This window comes from Amphiprion ocellaris, chromosome 22, assembly GCF_022539595.1.
Source record: "Amphiprion ocellaris isolate individual 3 ecotype Okinawa chromosome 22, ASM2253959v1, whole genome shotgun sequence".
Lineage (NCBI taxonomy): Eukaryota > Metazoa > Chordata > Actinopteri > Pomacentridae > Amphiprion > Amphiprion ocellaris.
This window is the reverse complement of record NC_072787.1, coordinates 8,327,226-8,346,760: the sequence shown is the minus strand read 5'-3', so window position 1 is coordinate 8,346,760 and position 19,535 is coordinate 8,327,226. Positions and strand designations below refer to the sequence as shown.

Below are 19,535 nucleotides of genomic sequence, written 5' to 3'. Positions count from 1 at the left end.
GTGCATCAACAAGAAACCAACACAAAATTCAACATTGTTTTAATGCAGATGTGCTGCTCTCTTTTCTCTTTTCTTTTTTTTTTAAACTAAATTATCTCTCCAATAAAGCATGTCAACCTTTTAAATGAACTCAACCCTCTTATAGTAACTGAACAAGTCCCAGCCATTATAGTTAGTCACTGTAACGTGAAGGTCGCCTAATAGTGCGCTCCGAGCGCCTCAAAGTCACTGTCTCTGGATCAGGTGGTCTGTGCTGGTCCAGCGTAGAAGGTAGTGGAGCAGATGCTGCGGAGACTGTCTCTGTTAAGTCATTCTCCTGCTCATGTGACTGAGGTGCATCTTGAGGTTCCGTCTCAGGATTGTCCTGAGGGTATCGAGGTCTCAACTGGTCCCCATGACGTCTGTAGACTTGGTCAGTTGACTCTCCCTGCACCCGGTAGGACACCGGACCAGTCTGCTGAGTAACTACTCCTGGAATCCACTTGGGTTTTTCTCCTGCAGTATTTTGAAGATAGACGGGATCATCAACACCAAATTGTCTCTCGGTAGCCCGATTGTCATGTTCCTCCTTCTGCAGATACTGCCTCCTCCTTACTCTCATGGCGATGTTTGGCTTAAGGAAGTCCAATCGTGTACACACGTCTCTTCAGGTGCAAATCTGCAGGTGACTCTCCAGTCGCACTATTTGGAGTTGTACGATACCGCAGTAGGAAATGCGACACTTTGTCCTCAATACTCAAGTTCTCTCCACTCAGCTTCTTCATGCCTGCTTTGAACGTGGCAACATAACGCTCAGCCAAGCCATTTGTAGATGGATGCCTTGGCGCGCCGGTTGTGTGAAGAATACCGTTGCTTTTAACGAACAGCTGAAACTCGTCTGACGTGAATGTTGTGGCGTTGTCAGTGACAATCTGCTCCGGTAATCCGTATGATGCAAAAAGTCTGCGAAGCCGTGTAATGGTTGCGGAGGATGTTATTTGTGCCATCTTAAAAACCTCCAGCCATTTTGAGTAGGCATCTACCACAATCATGAACATGTGACCCATGAACGGACCCGCAAAGTCAATGTGAAGCCTCTTCCATGTCTCTCCAGGAAACTCCCAGGGGTGAAGAGGAACTGGGCGTGGCATACGCTGTTCCATCTGGCATCTGTCACACTGCTTACAGGTCTTTTCAACATCCATGTCTATATTTGGCCACCAAACATATTGTCTTGCGATCATCTTCATTTTTACAATACCAGGGTGTCCACTGTGGATTTCGTTAAGCACTGTTCTTCTCAGTTTTGAAGGTACCAGTACTCTAGTCCCCCAGAGAACACAACCCTGCTCAACAGACAGTTCCTCTCTCTTTTTGTGGTACACTTTCAGCTCTTCTGATATTTCTTTAGGCCATCCGTCCATGATGTACCTGTGTAGCTTCGATAGCTCTGCATCCTTGCGCGTTGCCCTGGCGATCTGCTTAGCACTCAACGGCACATCTTCCAGGTGTTCACAGATTAGCGCATTGAGATATGTAGTCATTGTCTCTGTTCCCGTGTCTGTGATCTCACGAAGAGGGACACGAGACAAACCATCTGCATTGCCGTGTTTTTCTGACTGGCGGTAGATTGTGATAATCATAAGCAGATAGCAAAATGGCCCATCTCTGTATTCGTGCAGCTGCCATTGTTGGAAGTCTTTTATTTTCTCCAAACAGCGTGAGGAGCGGTTTATGGTCTGTGATCAAGTTAAACTTCCGCCCCCACAGATATTGGTGAAATTTCTTCACTCCATACACCAGGCTGAGGGCTTCCTCTTCTATCTGTGAGTAGTTTCTTTCGGCGGGCGACAGCGTGCGAGAGGCATAGGCTACTGGATGTTCTTGTCCGTCATGTGTTGTGTGTTGGATAACGGCTCCTATTCCGTAGGCTGAAGCGTCACACGCAAGAGAAAGTGGCAGGCTCGGATTATAGTGAGCTAGCACTTTGTCACTGGTTAACATTTCTTTGCATTTGTCAAAAGCGCTCTGTTCTGCTTTACTCCACCTCCATTTTACTTGGTCTTTCAGTAGAGTGTAGAGTGGGGCCAAAACAGTACTTTGCTGCGGCAAAAAGCGCCCATAGTAGTTCACTAACCCCAAGAAAGCTCTGAGCTCTCTAATGTTTGTAGGAGTTGGAGCATCATGCACGGCTCTGACCTTGTCTTTTGAAGGATAAACTCCTTTTCCATCCAAAACGTGACCTAAGTACTCGATTTGTGTTTTACCAAAGTCACATTTTGATTTTTTTACTCTCAGGCCATTTTCTTGTAACCTCTGTAGAACTCTGTCAAGGTTCATCAGATGCTCAGTTTCATCTCTACCCATCACAAGTAGGTCATCCAGGTAGACCACGACGTTGAGGTCTTTCATCACGTTCTCCATTATCCTTTGGAAAATACTGACAACAGAATTAATACCAAAGCACAGCTGGTTGTACACAAACAGTCCTTTATGAGTGTTCACAGTTGTATACTTTTTTGACTCCTCATCTAGAAGAACTTGTTGGTAAGCGGCTGCCAGGTCTATTTTGGAAAAGATCTTTCCCCCACATAATGCTGCCAGAACCTCTTCAATGCGTGGTAATGGGTATGTTTCAGTGTTTGTAGCCGGGTTTACGGTGACTTTGTAGTTGCCGCACAAGCGAAGTCCACCATCTCGCTTTAAAACGGGCACCACTGGAGCCGCCCACTCACTGTGCTTCACAGGGCTGATGACACCTTCTTTCTCCAGGCGCTCCAGTTCTTTTTCTACCTTTTCTTTCATTGCAAAAGGCAGGACACGGGCTTTGTGGAACTTTGGGACAGTGTCAGGCTTCACTGAAATTGTTGCTTTAATGTCTTTTAATGTTCCCAACTCATTTTTGAAAACATCATCATATTTATCCAGCACATCTTGGATTGACTTGGGCTTTGCTGTGCATTGTGTAACTTTTTTAATCATCTTCCAGTTGAGCTTGACTTGATCCAGCCATTCTCGCCCACACAGTGAAGGACCTCTTCCGGCCACTACTATCAGTGGCAGATTTAAAGTGATTTTCATACGTAACTTTAGCCATGAACTGCCCTTTTACTGGAATGATCTCTCCTGAATAGCCTTTCAGAGTGACGCTGCTGCCCTCTAGAGGCACATGTGAAAATGACTGCTCATACACCTTTTCTGAGATAATGCTGACTCCAGCTCCCGTGTCAATTTCCATCGGCACTTTTTCTCCATTTACATCAAAAGTTGCCCTGTATGGCCTCCGACCTGCACCATTTGCACTGAAAACAGAATACATCAGAGTTTCATCTCCCACTTCGTCAGTTTGTAAGTAGCCAGTCATTTTCCCTTCTCTCTGCTCACTTTTTCTCCTCCCCTTTTGCTCTCGCTTCTCACCCGTTTGGCCCCCAGTTTTGCATGCCTTCTGTATATGTCCGACTTTGCCACATTTATGACACTTTGCATTCTTGTAGTAGCAATCACTAGCGCCATGATTCTTGCCTTTACATCGATAGCACCCTTCTTGTTTTGAAGTCGAGCGTCGTATTTCTTTTACCTTGTGAACAGGGGTGGCGTCATCACCTTTCCGCAACTGCTGCGCATCTCGGTGGGCTGTCTCCATGTTAACAGCAAGCTCCACAGCCCTAACAAAAGTCAGTCTGTCCTCCGAGAGTAACTTGCGCTGGCAAGCCCCAGAACTGACCCCGCTGACAAATCCATCACGTAGAGCTTCATCCAGCCTGTCTCCGAAATCACATTTAGCAGCTAGTTGGCGCAGCTCAGCAGCATATTCTGTCACTGTCTGGCCGCTTTTCTGAACACACTTGCGGTACCTGAAACGCTCGGCGATGACCAGCGGCTTTGGCTCATAATAATTCTTCAGAATGGCCACAATCTCATCAAAAGTTTTATCCCTTGGCTTATCAGGCTGAACTACGTTGCGTAGAAGTCCATACGTCGTAATGCCGACCGAGCTTAACAAGGTGGGTACTTTTTTTTCATCGTCGACATCATGAGCTTCGAACAGCAACTCCATGCGTTCAACATAAGCAGACCACGTTTCTTGCTCTGGCTTGAACTCGTCCGGTCTTTGGGAAAAGTACGCCATAGCCGATTTATCTCGTCGCCAATTATGTGGTGTACTGAATAAAGAGGCGAAGCACGCGTTTAGCAAGCTTTATGTCTGGGAGTAAGCAACATAACACGAGGGGACATTACAGAACAGGATGTTGTGCGCCGTTACGTCCTTACGTAATTTCTAAAGTACGGCAAGCACTTTGGTTCAAACAATGCTGGCGTAAATACACCACACTGTCTATAGCATCTTGAATTTGAACACTTTTTTCACATGATGACTCTAAAAAAATTAATACATCAACAAAGATTGGACTTTGATAAGTGGCTCCAAACAGTCTGCTGTTAGCCATCAAGTTTTCCATAACAACTTAGTAGAACTACATTTAATTCCCAAATGCATGCCCCACTACAGTGATGAGAGCAAAAATTTAGCATGAACATTCCTGGAAAACCAACGGATGTGACTGTGTGTCATTACTTGGACAAACATTCAGTCAAACTTCTACTTTAACTTCCCTTAAATTGGATAACACTGTTTATTTAGCTTTAATCATCCGCTGTCTCATATTAAAGAGAGTTAACTTTATGACTTCCTTTGTGTCCCTGTCTGAAACTCAAACCTCACTTCTCCCCAGCCCCCTCCTACTCTTCCTCTCCGTGACAGAGCCAACGAGCCGACTCACTATTTATTCTTCACTATATGAACCGGTGTGTGAGTCATGTCTGTGTAAATACAGGTGAAATGAGAGATCTGGCTGAAGGAGTGGAGTATGTTGGTTAGATTTAACAGGCCATGCCATAGTTATTTTACTGTCTATTTTACTGTAATCCTTATTCCAGAGCACTTGGCACGCATCTGCTTTCCAACACTGCCCAATGAATGTTGTTAATATAAGCACTAAATCTCAATTAACAATGAGGAAGCAATTCTATTGCTCTCCAGGAGATTTATCCTCCATGGCAGCAAGGTTTGGGGATTGGAGAAAGAGAAGGGAGGATTGAAAGTGGAGTCTAAACACACTGTGCAGGAGACAGCTCCTTACACACAGCACCTGGAGTGATTTTCATTCATTCATCTCTGCATACTGCTGGTGGTAACAGCCTCTAATGCTACTAAATGAAAGAAAACAGCTCTGCTTAGCTTTGGACTGCATATTATGTGGTTCTGGCTGTGGGTTAGTGAGTTTGGTTTCAAAATCCCCAGAAAATAATCAATCACATCCCTTTAACAGGATTGTAAACGGATGCCATAGTAATATGCCAGCAACACAAACTGGCTCTGTGGTAGGATAAAGGCTTATTTTAACAACTACATGTTGAAAAAAATCCACATTTAAACTGGATTTGAACAGGATAAATGCTGCTGAGACACAACTTTGATGGCAATTATGATATTTCGTTATCACAATGATTCTGATGCTTCATTTGAATCTCTCAGAAGTTCATCAACATTTTTTAAGTCTTAAGTTGCCATAAACATCTTTGCTTACTTGCATTATTAGATATTTTTGTAAAAATAATAAGTCCATTCCTTGGAAACTATAAAACTATAAAAAATATTTACTTAGCTTTATTTAGCTTCAGTAACTCATTGTAAGATACAAGTTGTGGCATAACTTGCAATTAAAAGCCTTTCTACAAATCTTTCGTAAATAAAAAGTATAACTAATTATTTCTATATTACATACTGTTTATGAAGGTGTGTGTTTCAGGGCTAGTAGGGATGTAATTTAACGGATTATGCTAAGCTAGCTGAGATTATTATGGGCATTTGGTCTTTTAGTGTAACTTTATTGCCAAAAACCAGGTGTCATTTTTGTGAAATGTAATTTAAAATCTTCACAGTTTCCATCATTATTAAACACATTATTATATAGTGTTGGATTTCTTGGTGTAGAGACGCCTGAGCGTTACAAGCTAAAGACTTACTCTCCACATAGGAACTAATCTCATTAAGTAATGAATTTGGTGTTGTATCTATTTCACAGTAACATTAGACCTGGGCTAAGTTTAACATTGTGAACAGCTGGTGTAGTCCACAGCTGATCTCTGACATGAATCATGACTTGACTGTACACAATACGTTATTCAGCCTCGTCATCTCCTTGTCCGAGTTAAACGAGCATTCAGAGCTGCACTGACCCTTGACTTCACAGCAAGATGGTGTCTTTTCATTGCATCAGACACCAAATGTTCTCATGAAACAAGGAACCCAACACGTATGGGGCCCACATTGTTCTCTGGGTAACCTGCTGCTGCCGCCTCCTCCATGCCTCCTTGTGTGAGGCCTGCTGCAGAGCTCACCACCCGACAGCACACTCAGGCCAAGCATGACTTCAAAGCTTGTTCCTTGTATGGCATTTCGCTGGGTTTTTGCTACAACTAAGGAATGTTCCTAATTTCATTTTCTTTCTCTTTGATTGGTAGCCTGTAAAACAACTACATGTATTGTGAATTACAGAGAACTATCATCCAACTTCCCTGAGCAGAGGACATTTTTAGCCTCTTTTAGCTCATTGTTTTGGTTGTCTGGTTCTTAGCTTTAATGAGGTGGGTCATCATCAGTCACGCCTGCAGCTGCAGCAAGGAGCGGTTTTCAGCAAGAATGTCTCGTAAACCTACAGCATAGCACAAAACAACACAACCCTACAAACAGCAGCCACAACAAAAGCAGTAAAGATGAGAGAGGAACTATGTCTATATATTCATTTACAAATCCATCCTTGGTCTGCTGCCAACATATTTATCCTCTTTCAGGTCATCAAACATTTCAGCCATAGTCTACGTTCCCAGAATTTCATTACTTTCACCGTCCCTTCAGTCTGCATAGAACTCAGCAAGACAGCTTTTTCTTACTCTGCTCCCTCCACCTGGAACTCACTACAGCAGTCTGAAGCTGTCCCACTTGATTCCCCTGGAGGACTTCAAACATCTTTTAAATACTATGGAAATATCATCTTTTAGGACTTGTTCTTGTTCTTCGTGCTTTTTCATTTTAACTTTATTGCTTGACTCTTTTGCACATCCATTTTGATGTTAATGTCGTGTGTTGTCATGAACCTGTCTGTCTGTAACTCAGTGTTATATTGTATTGTTATATTGTCTAGAACAGGTCCCTTAGTGTTGTTTGTCAGTGACTCTTGTCTTGTTATGTTATTTGAGAACAGGTCTCTTCTGAAAATGAAACCCAGTGTCTCAGTGAGATTATCTGTATAGATAAAGGCTAAATAAAATTTTAAAAATATGCTGTAAAATTGAGGATCTTTTTAGGATGATTATTCCTCAAAAAGAAAAATGAAGTATTTGGTGGAAAAAAACAGATAGTGTACTTTGTGTTTGGACAAGCCACAGGACATCCATTTTATGTGACATAATACATTTCCTTTCTCAGTTGGTGTTACAGGAACACAGAAAACATCTGCATTTATCTTTCACTATGACTTCACTTGACAGAGACACAACTACATTAAGTGCAGTTAAATTTTTAACAAGTTTTTCGTTAATATACAGACATTTTTTCCAAAATTCATATTTCTGATAAGTACATGATTAAAATACTAGAATCATGAAACATTAAAAGGTATAACCACAACAAAATTCTGATCAAGATCTTAAGTTAATTTGGATCAAATATTTAGTTCAGAAAAATAGCAGCCATCCAGTGTACATGTAGTTCAAGATGTAGCTACGATGTGCATTTGTCGGATGAATATTGCAGCGTAAATGAGTTAAGTTCTCATCTTTGCATTCATTCAATATTCACATAATGAAGTGATGCAGTGTATTAGTTATTATGTGTTTGTGTAACTGTGGTTAAAGAAATACTCCACTAATATGTTCACAATGCAGGTTTGTGCTACTTCATCTGGGTGGTATATAAGGATGATCCATTTTTCTCATAGTTAATAAATTATGCTACTTGTATATTACCATAAATATGATGTAGCATCGTAAAGTCCTAATACTTCTTGTTAATATTTTTTCAAAGGGTTACAATAAAAACATATCCTTATATAGAAGGTATGCAATATTTTATCCAATTTAAATATAATATAATTTATCTTAATAAATTTAGTACCAAACACCAAATTCTAAACTTTACATTCTGTTAAAAGATCATAAAAAATCTGAATAATGCTTGATATGTTGAATACCAGTTTTCATAGACTTCACATCATGTGTGTTCTCAAAGGTAAAGCCTAAAGCGGTATTTTACCAAAACTCTATCTTTTGTGTTTCAAATATTGAACATATTGATCAGTAATAACAGTAACAGGAATATGTTACAGCAGTTAAAATAGACATTTTGACATTTTTTTTTTTCACGTAATTTGGATTTGACAGTGGATTGTAGCTGTTTTGAAACCAACCTTGTAACTACATACTGACTACATTCACTGTGCTGAATGTTTTTGCTTTCAGCTGCCATGAGAAAGTAAATACTTGACGATTTAGAAATATATCTGGGACATACTACAGCATATTAATGCACCTTCAGCTTCAACCTTTTTTGTTCATATATCAGTCACAGTCTGTGGTGTAAAATGAGCTGCTGTCCATTTGTGTGCTCTCTTTGGCTCAAGCTTCTTTAAATTTGAGTTAGTGATGTATGTGATGTATCCCCTGCTGAGGAGAGGACTGTGGGTCAGAATGTCTGGAAAAGCATGATGGCTTGAATACTGCAAAACGCAGCCAGATTTCTGGCATTCTGCATTTGACATACTATGTATAAGGTTATATCACGTTTATCTGGGTATGGAATGCACTCTGAGTTGGCAGCTGTCATGCAGACAGTAAATGATACTCAGAAGATTGTAGGTGGAGTACAGCTTCAAAATGTTGTCAGTGTATAATATACTCGACTGTTGTGGGTTTCCACTTTGTCCTTTCAGGAAAATTCGCGCTCTCCTTTTCTCAGAATGACTTTGTCTAAGGAACAAAGTCATTCTGTTACTGTTCGAGCAGAGAAAGCAGAAAGAGTATGTTTGGCTTTCATGAAAAAGAGGCAGTAAGAGGTCAAACTGAACAGTGGTGCATAAAGGACAGCACCGTTTTCTGAGCTCCTGCTGGCTTTTCTGAGATATGTGTGTGTGTGTGTTGTCTGTGTGCTGCGACTGTTTGCATTTGCATGTGTGTGATCCTAATAGTCTGTCCTGGTCTTGTCTGTCCGGCGTGTTTGCTTTGTGCTGACATGTGGTGCCGCGGCCGTTTATCTGCACCTTCACTAGACACACAGGCAGTTTGGAATGTGTGTGGGAGAGGACAGCGCTGAGCTAACAGACTCTTCTTCCAGCGTCATCTCTGTTTACCTGCTATTGTTCACAGCTTCTGTGTGGAGATGAAGAGAATAGAATGATTTATGTGTGTAGTGACAACAACAAGTGTTTGGGCTGCAGTGGCGCCAATACACTTCTTTATCCTGTGGAATCGGCTGAAGCCCAGAGGCACTGACTTTTCAGCGGTGTTTATTTGTGGAAACTTTTACAAAACGTTCAACTACAAGCTACTACTAGCTGTTTATGTGTGATTATTCATGCTCAAATTTAAGAAAACAGGGCAAATGAATTATTTGTGAAAACAGTATCTAGCGTGCCAACAACTCCATGTGAAGAGACAGGCAGGACATCTTAACCCTTCTGTTGTCCTCATTTATGGGCATCAAAAAATGTTTCCTTGCCTGAAAAAAATCCATAAATTCAGCAAAAAAAAAATTCCCCAGATTTCAGAAAATTTGCAAAACCTTCAAGGACAAAAATTCCAATAATTCCTTAAAAGTTTCCCTTAAAATTTTTATTTAAAAAATCCCCCAAATTTGGCAAGAAATTCTTGTAAATATTTTCAAAATATAATAATATATATATATAATAATGTGTAAAAATGTTCCAAAAACATCTTTAAAATATTTAAAATGATTATGTATATATCAGTAAAACTTTGAATGTTTTCTTTAAGGACATTCACAAAAAATTTTTGTGAATATTCTTAAAGAAATATTTTTTTTAACATTTCTTTTTTCCACCAAAAAACGTTCAAAAATTTCCCCCAAAAATGTTGAAAATGTGGACATCAGAGCTTTCACTGTGAAAATATATTTTTTTCCCACATTTTTAAACTTTAAAATGGGTGAATTTGACCCGCAGGACGACACGAGGGTTAATGAAGTCAAGTTGCTTGTCTCCCCCTTCTCCTCTCTTATGCTGCATCTGATATTGTTCATGTTGTTTTTCTTTCTTTCTTCCTGAAAAATGAATAGTGGCTCTGTCCCGTCAGGGAGTATGGGGCTCTGGGTTGTCTCCTTCCTGCTGCCTGTCTTATCTCGTGCACAGATCCTGGCCTGTTTTGGTGTTGGGCCTCCGCTCGCTCCCCCTCTGTGGAGACAGAGTGGGGGTCGCTCTGTGGTGCCCCTCATTTTCATATTCCCTCCCTGAGAGTTTAGAGCAAAGGGAGGAAGTTCCTACCAGCTCCTTCCTCTCGTAGACCACACTGGAGGCTGCAGGGTTTGAAATGGAAAGAGGTAAAGACACAAGATGGGGGAGGGATGGGTGAGGGCTTCAGTGTGTGGGGGCCTTTACTTGAGGCCCCGCCATGAGGTCCTCATTTGTTCCCTGGACCATTACTGTGACAGACTGTTTACAATCACTGACAGATTAGGTTTACTTAAGGATTTATGTTATTCCTTTAGCCGAAACGTATAAACACGGCTGACGCTTTTCCACCACCCCACTATTATAAATTAATACTCCCTGCCGGTGCCACTGTGAGCTATGCTGAAAATAGGTGATCTACTCAAATATATGGAGGAAAAATCTACTCTATTTCTTTCCCAAAGAGGTGGAATGAATAGCATAACTGAGTGGAGCTAAAACTGCTGGCTTTGGCTTTCTCTGCTTTCTTTTCATTTAACACAACTCAGCACCCCATTAACAAGTATACCTGAGTCAAGAAGGTCCACTGCCACTGGGTGGAGCAATGTGAAAGGGAAGCTTAATTTCAATGCATGATTTCTATCCTCCTTCAAACAAGGGTTTACACTGGGATTTGTGAGGAGGAGAAGCACATGGTAGCCTGGTTAACGATTTCTTCAGTAGAGATAGTTCTGGTAAAAACTGTACACATGCTGTTCTGTGGATTTGGACTGTGTGGAGTAACAAGGGCATGTTTCAGCTGAATCTTACCAGTGTTAGTTTTAATGTTACACCACAAGCTAAATTCAAGTTAGCTCCTCTTAACTGATGGCAAATCAGAGTTTGATCTCAAATAAAAGCTAGGCTAACTACTGATAGAATACTGACTTTTGTTTTTATTTGTTTTTCGTATACCTTCTGCACCTTTTAGTCATTTGATATAACAGCATCCATCCATTATCTATACACCACTTAATCCTCATTAGAGTCACGAAGGGGCTAGATTCATTATGAAATTGACAGCTTTGTTCCCAGTGATTTCACTGCATGAGAAGATTCAGGTTGAAAGTACAATCACAGTGATGTGTAAGAAGATTGACAGAATCAGTTACTGTAAGTTACCTGCTGTGTCCTGCCCCTAAATACACCAGACTTTGGGGACAGCATAACTCCTGCTGCTGTTTGATGCTACAACTGTTTAATAAAGACAAAGAAAAAAAGTTACTTTCTACATTTGTTTCAAGAGCTCCACACAAGTTGGTGATGCTGCAGCCCATTTTTTCTCCTGCCTCTAAAACTAAAGGAGAAATTTTACAGTTTCCTGAAATATATACTCCTCTTTACCTATTGCTGTTTTAAAAGCAACATTGAAAACACTTACTAAATGCTGTATGACACACTATAATGGAGTTGAGATTTTTTTCTGCAATTATTTACTGCAATTATAACATCCTCTGTGATACATAACTGGTATTTACGATATACAATAAATGATTCACAACACACAGTAAGGCAGCTCTAATAGAACTTAAAAATATGATCTTTAATCCTGCTGGATGTTTCAAAGGAACAGTTAAAGTTGATACAAAAATATGAAGAAATTCTCTAAAATGTCTTTAATACTGCTTGCCACTGCAACATAGCATTAAATCATGGATTATTTTGTGTTGACTTTGTGCTTGCTATTGATGGCTATAGGAAATACAAGTTGGTTCTGATTAAATAAAGTAACCTTCCCATGTGAAGTGTCCTGACAGAAGGTACTTTTTGAATTAGTGCTGCATGAATAAAACTGATCTGAAAGTCAAAAAAGGAGAACTCTTTGAACTCTGTGTCTCTTTGCTCTATTGACAGTAAGTAAAGTAAGTTAGGTTTTAAAAATCACATGTAACAAATCAAGGTGCTCTTTAGGGAAAAGAATCACAACAAAAGAGAGAAAATTCTAAGTCATGTAAAAGTCTTTGATGCCTCATCGCTGAATGACGCATTTCAGCTCTAAGTCTTTTCCAGGATGTTGAGACAAAACACAGCAAAATACTATTAAAATCTCCAAATTGAAATGTCGTAAAACTTTGCATGTGTCTGTCCTCACGCCCATCCCTTGCAGTGCCGTCCCTGTCCCGTGGCCCGACCTTGGCCAAACCACAGCTCCTCAGATCTTTCTTAATTGCATGTCTGAGCCTCAGTCACAGAAGAGTTACACAGCATGGAGACCGCTGAAGCTTTTCAACAATCACTACAGAAAATGGCTTCATCCTCTTCCTCCCCTGTTTCTGAAGGAATGATAATAACTAAGAAAAAAAAGAGAAGACAGGCATTGTTTTTCCAGGCTTTGTTGGTCCTGCTGAATAATAACTTTCCTAGAGGAACTGATAAACATATGAAGCAATTACACTCGATGAGAAATTCAAGTCAAATCAGAGTCTCGGCCTCGAGTTTATCGCTGTAGATCCTTGCTGTCGTTTTGGATTTGGAGCTGGGAGAGCATTAGAACTAAATGTTGTGAGCTGGCCTCTGTGACAGTGATGTAAGAATGTCATGTGATTATTAGTCATATGATTATTGGTCATATAATTATTGTCTTGGATTAATTTCTAGTTCTCTCTGTATCTTTTACCTCCACATTGTGTTTTTCCACCAGTTGCAGCTCTGACCACTCGGCATGTAGGCCTTAGTTCATTAGTGAGCTGGCCTCTAATCCATGTTTTTACAATGTGAAGGAACTTTGGCTGACCTCTCACCCACCTGCATGTGGACTTTTTTAATTAATGCATTCTGTTTTTCCATAGGTCTGTTTGTTCTGAAAAAAAGAGAGTGAGAGTCAGAGAGAAGAAACACGGCATCCTGGGCGGGTTGGTATCCGGAGTAAGGTTTGGCATGCAGCTCAGTGAGACCACAGATTCCCCGGTCTTCCATCTTCTCTCTTCTCTCTCCTCAGCAGCGTATCCCTCCTCCTTCAGCCTGTCACACACTTCTGCTAACAGTGTCACACATTCACCACTGTGTCTTTTCTGTGCTCGGGTCGCGACCTCTCCCAACAATGCTGCGCTCTGCCTTTTCTTAAGGCGTCAGGAGCTCTAACAGAGAAGGCTGTCTTCCATTCATGCTCTATGGGGACATACATGCACACACGTGCAAATACACAGAGCTGTTTGTCTCATTTATACATGCAAACAACTGGGAGGCTGTTCGTGTTCCTTCTATCCCAGACAGATAGATTTGTAGTGTGTGCTTTCCCAAGGAAAACCAGAAACGTCATTCATTCTCTCCACCGGATCCAAAAATATTAAACATTATTCAGTTAGTCTTGATTTGAGTGCTTAGTCTTGTTTTAGAAGGATTGCACATATTTGATTTGGCTTTGAATTTGTCCCTTTAGCAAATTATTTTACTTTTCTCTCATGCTAAAAGCAAAAACACTACAGTGACTCTAGCTGCTTTGTGACACTCTCCACAGTGGTGCTTTGAGTTAACTGCTAGCATCAGCGTGCTAATACTCACGATGGAAATGACAAGAGTAGTTTTAATTTATTTAGTTTGTACTTTGGTGTGTTGGCATTTATAGATTAAGTTAAGGCTGAGCCATTAATTTTGTAGGTGTTTCATCACTACCCAAAGTGTGAGGTAAATTCTGACTATGACCTGATGTTGGCTCGAAAAGAAAAGTCAGAGGAGTTATTACAATTTAGCATAATGAAAACACAAATGTGTGCACAAAATTACACCCATAGACTCTAAAAAGTAAAGAAAAGTGACTGAAATCTACGATCTTTCTAACTGCCAGCAGTAAGCGACTCCTGTTTGCAAAAAGAAGTCTGATTGCATGAGAGTCTATGAGAAGCTGATTCTACTTCTCATTTGATCTGTTATCTCAGTAAACATTTTCCTGATAAGTCTATGGTCTCAATTGCTAGTTTGAAGACTTCTTCACTGAGCATAAAGTTCATTTAGTAAATTATGGTTGTATATAGAGTAAAATCGATGATAAAGCAGGGTATATTCTAGGATGGTGCTACGTTGTGACTGACAAATCCATGTGGGCATGTCCTTAAGTTCTCAGTCAGTTGCTTGTCATAGTGATGGCCAGAAACTAAAATTTAGGTTTTCACCAATGTGAGACATTGCGACTACGTCCATCTTATATGTAGTCCATGATTACATCAGCAGGTGAAGGACTTTATCAGACTTATTAAAAGCAAAACTTTGTGTGTAAGTTTTGAAAAATCAATCGTTTTGTATGAAAAGTAGTTTTATTTCCCAATATTGTAACTTCAAATATTCAGGTAGTTGTCTGACTTAATTCTTGATTTCTTGATGCCAATCTTACAATGTTTTAATGATTACTGTTATCCCATAATCCTATCTTACACACACCACTAGTCTTACCTGAAGGGATGGATAGCAAACAAGAAGTTAAAAGGCAAGAACATGATATTGCTCAGAGGATTCCTTTAAAAGGAATTCTTTTGTCTAAATTTCCCAGAGCTGTACTTCTTTATTTGTAATGGACTAGTATTGATGAATGCTGTTTGTTTTTTTTCCCCCCAGATGTGACTCATTGGACTAGGGGCTTTCTAAGTTTAACTCTGTGGACCACAAAACCAAAGAAACAGATTCTCAGGCATGTTCTGGATTTAGAGGGTTGACATTTTTTCTGTGATTTCTGAGCATATTTATGGATGTCTTATTTAATCTATCTCTATCTTGTTAAAGGACATGTGCACCAATGATGTAACAGAGAGACACACAGCTTAAAGAATCCTGGATAGAAATTGATGGGAGAGTTCAATAATGCCAAAAATGACAGTTGTGTGATACATGTTCTCTCTTTCCCCGCAAAAATCTGCTTTATAAGAGCTGAAGCATCCATCCAGTCTGCTGTTGCACCGATACAGATGATATACTAAACTGTGTGCCTGAGTTGTGGAACGATACCTTGTATTCTACCATTTAGCTGGTAGATTCCATACATGCAGTTTTTATGTTGTGGTGACCCTTGAATTTGTAGTTATGGCTCTCTTTTCTTTCATGTAGATAGGGACGTGGCCCTGTTGTCTACAAAGCATGCTACACCAATTACTCTATTTAAATAAAGGTTCAATAATAATACCTGTAATAATGTACGCTTGTAGCCTCTCTCTGTTTAGGTTATTTGGTCCCTTCCACCTGCAGAGCTCTGCACTAACAGTGGAAACCTTTAGAACCATTACTAACTGTGGTGCTAACTGCAGTATCAAGGTCAGAATAACCAGTCTCAGCTCACATCCTGATAACAAGGCTATTTCAGTAAATTTGGAAACTACCAAGAACTTTAGAATTGGGTGCAAAGAAAAGTTTACAGTGCTGAATGACTCGTAAAAAAACAGCACATAGACATAAAGAGTCATAAGCTAAATTATCAATAAAAACTGTAAGTACGTGAAGAGAATGCAAACTCCAAACTAACCTCCAGTTAGCTCTCAGAAGAAACCTTTTCCATCGATATTTTCTCATTTCATATTGCTAATAAATGCAGGAGCGAGCAGTAAATAGTAAGATTTGCAGGTCCTTTTAGGATTTTTGTCATGCCAAAAATAGATTGTTTGAAATTAACATGAATAAATTGAGTCATCTATGTATTTAATCTATGCTGCAAGTAATTTTGTATGATATATTAGATCGTTTCTTTGAAGAGATTATGTAACTGTTCCCCCTTTGTACTATGAAAATAAAATGCAGATTGTTATACACCACAATTTCCTTTACACATTATTTGTTCCTTAACAGATGTTGCTAATAGCTGTCTTTTCTGTAAAATAAATAAATAAAAATGCAACCGAAGAATTTGTTTCCCCCCCCAAAAAAACCCCACACTTTTGACTGAAAACATTAAATATAGTGATTCATTGCAGTAGTTTCTACACTGCACCAGCCCCTACTGGGGCATGTGTTAACCAGCACGGCTGAAACCATCTCAGGAGGTTTGTTTTTGTCGTTAGTATACCTGTTGAACACATCCTGGGCACCAGGTCCAACACAGTGTACACTACATTGTACATACACAGCCTTGACAGTTGGAGAGGGAGTGGGGCTCAGGTCAGAGACAGAGACAGTGGTCCCCTTTGAGGTGATAAAAATCAGCTGAGAAGGCCGGAGACGAGGGAAAAGTCAGAATTAATGTTGCGTTTGATCTACGTGGCTAGAGGCGGAAACCACTGCCTTGTGTATACCATTATTCAACCACTGTGAATTCCAATAGCGCGGCAGAGGTTTCTTTCATAAAGGCTGGTTTATGCATCTTGCAGAGGAAGCAGAAAGCCTGGCAGAGGACAAAAAATGGCCAGATTCATGAGGCAGAGTCTTGGGGATACACAGAAACACATCAAGCTGCCCCTTGTGAGGAAACAGAGAGAGGAGGGGGATGTACTAAAAACACGGCAGTCAGGAACTCAGCTGACTCACTCACATCCCCAGGGCTGGGCCATTGTGCTGTATTTTTGGATGTCTCAATTCCGGTGATCTTCTGTGAAATCAGGTCTTCAGTTGGCGTATCCTATTTTAGAAAAGCCAGGACAGAGCAGAAGTCCAACCAAAACACCGTCGAGAGACAAGGAAGCCATCCCATCCCACCCCTGAGTCCCCTTCCTTCCTGTTTTCATTTAACCAAGGGGCACTAAAACTCAGAGCTGTCTGTGATTTGAGGAGGATGTTTTTTTCCCAGTAATGGATTTTATTAACACTGAGGAGGAAACAAGTTTGGGCTCTTGGGAAACATGTTGCTATTTGAAGATAAAGTCTCTTTGTTTGTGAGACATCGTGGACACTGCTGACTCAGCAAGGTGGAGGCAAGATTATTTAAAGTGTTGAGGTTGGGTTATTGCACAAGACCTGACCTTGTAAAGGATGGGATAAGTATAGAATAGAGATTAATAGTGTTAGCATAGTGGTGGACGTGTTACTTTAAAAAAACACACACAAGCATTTTAGAGTGACTCTGGTTTAACCTTCAGACCCTGAACAAAGAAAGTCTATTACAGTAAAAGCCACGAGAGGTGTGGCTGCAAGAGCAGACACTGAACTAACCTGTGTCTCCTTATGCCAAGGCCAGACATCACAATATTTTCATCTGATCAGATTAGGTGATTGTAGAGTCAGAAATTCTTGCCATTCTTGACTTTTCCAAGAGACACGAGAGACTGCACATTGGTCCCTGACCAATCAGCTTTCTGTCTTTCACAAACTGCACAATGTCATGAGGAACAAAATACCAGAAACTGTCTCAGCAAAAAAAAAAAAAAAAAATTACTTCATACAACTAAACTGAATTCTCAATTATGTTTTGAGAAAAATGTATGATTACATTATTTTTACTTTTGCGACTTGTGGCTCGGTGATTAGCACTTCCACCTTGCAGCTAGAAGATCCCTGGTTCACGTCCCAGCCTGGGATCTTTCTACATGGAGTTTGCATGTTCTCCCTGTGCATGTGTGGGTTTTTGCTGGGTACTCTGGCTTCCTCCCACAGTCCAAAAACATGCTGAGATTAAATGGTGATTCTAAATTGTACGTCGGTGTGAACGTGAGAATGATTGTTTGTCTCTATGTGTAGCCCTGTGACAGACTGTTACCTGTCCAGGTGTCCCCTGCCTTCACCCCAAGTCAGATGGGATAGACTCCAGCCCCTCATGACCCTAATGAGGATTAAGCGGTGTGTAGATGATGGATAGACTTACCACAAGTAAGTTTCTAATCAATCAATCCTATATTAGACAGAATCCTAAATTTCCCATCCTGGTAACAAAGAACATGGAAAAGGAGCCTCAAATGTGTTGTGAAAGGGTCTCTTTTCTTTACCCAAGCCATGATATTTTCCTAATTGCAACTCCATCATTTTGGTGTCTTAACCTAATCAGTGAGTGAAACTGAAAATAAGCAACAAGAGTAATTGTCCAAACACAACACAACCCCAGAAACACTTTCTGTCACCTGGGTAAAAGTCTAATTGGGAATTTATACCAACACCTCCCCTGCTACCTACAAACATGGAAGTGTTTCCTACTAGTCATAGTCACACCTTTCAAGCAGAAAATACATTTCTTTCAAAGTTGTTGCAGTTGCGAAGCTCCACAGCATCCACTGCATCAGGCCATTGTGTTGTCTTAAGTTACCCTTCATGCAAACGTAAAGGTGCCGTCAAGTCATATGAAAAAATATGCAAATTTGCAACTGAAACACAGAACAGACAATCTATTGAGAATGAAGCAGCCAAAGCACAGTTGGCAGGATGTGCCAGTCACATTTGCAAATGAAATAAAATCTCAGCTTTTGTGGATTGACACAGGGAAATACAACCATGGTGGATGCTAACAATCCTACATATTTAAGGACACCACTGGGGGCAGGTTTACATAGAAAACAACAGCTATACATGTTTTGACATAGTTACCTTTAATCTTTTCCTACCTAATGGAGGTTAGTATTGGCTGCAGTATTGGTGATAACTGGCAGAAGTAGTGATCAGACACTCCTTGAGGAAAAGCCATTAAGTTGTCTGCAAAGCTCATTTTAGAGTAAATAATGCAGCAACAACCAGTTGGCCGGTTGGTATAACCTGTACAGCCTCCATGGCTCTCATTGTGGAGGTTCCCTGGGTTGACACCTCCTGTTGCTGTACACCGACAGCTGATGAATTCATGCGATCATAATTGGTTGACCTGTTTACACATGAAATAGTTGAGGAGAGCAGATTTATGCAGGCTGAAACACTGAGACTGCTGTTTGGTTATAGTAAGAAACACAGTGTGTCTGAATGCAGATCAGGTTTGATTTTATGCGCGTTGGGAAGAATCACATATGTGGCTGCTTGCCTCAGCTGCAACACATTGTACACATATTCTAAACCTGTTCTGACAATATCAAACCAAAAATGTGGAGTTGTATTACACAGTAAGTTTTATATGTCAGAGACTCAGTTTGCTGTAATTAGAGGTCCGTGTTCGTTCAACATCTCAAATTTGTCTGTCTGTCCTTGACCTCTTTGTCTTGAAACAGCATACAACAATACTTTAGTGATTTT

The 19,535-nt window shown here is 40.4% G+C and overlaps 1 protein-coding gene across 1 annotated transcript; it reads right to left on the bottom strand.

Moving 5' to 3' along the window:
• Window positions 1-477: 477 nt before the first annotated feature.
• On the bottom strand, window positions 478-1,405 carry LOC129348035 (uncharacterized protein K02A2.6). Its single transcript, XM_055007285.1, has one exon. It carries the CDS (start codon window positions 1,401-1,403, stop codon window positions 615-617), a length of 789 nt encoding a protein of 262 aa, XP_054863260.1. The 5' UTR covers window positions 1,404-1,405; the 3' UTR covers window positions 478-614.
• Window positions 1,406-19,535: the final 18,130 nt, after the last annotated feature.

What these genes read in the sequence shown, in the direction of transcription:
- LOC129348035 (XM_055007285.1), bottom strand. Translation starts at nt 1,403, where the DNA reads ATGGACGGATGGCCTAAAGAAATATCAGAAGAGCTGAAAGTGTACCAC.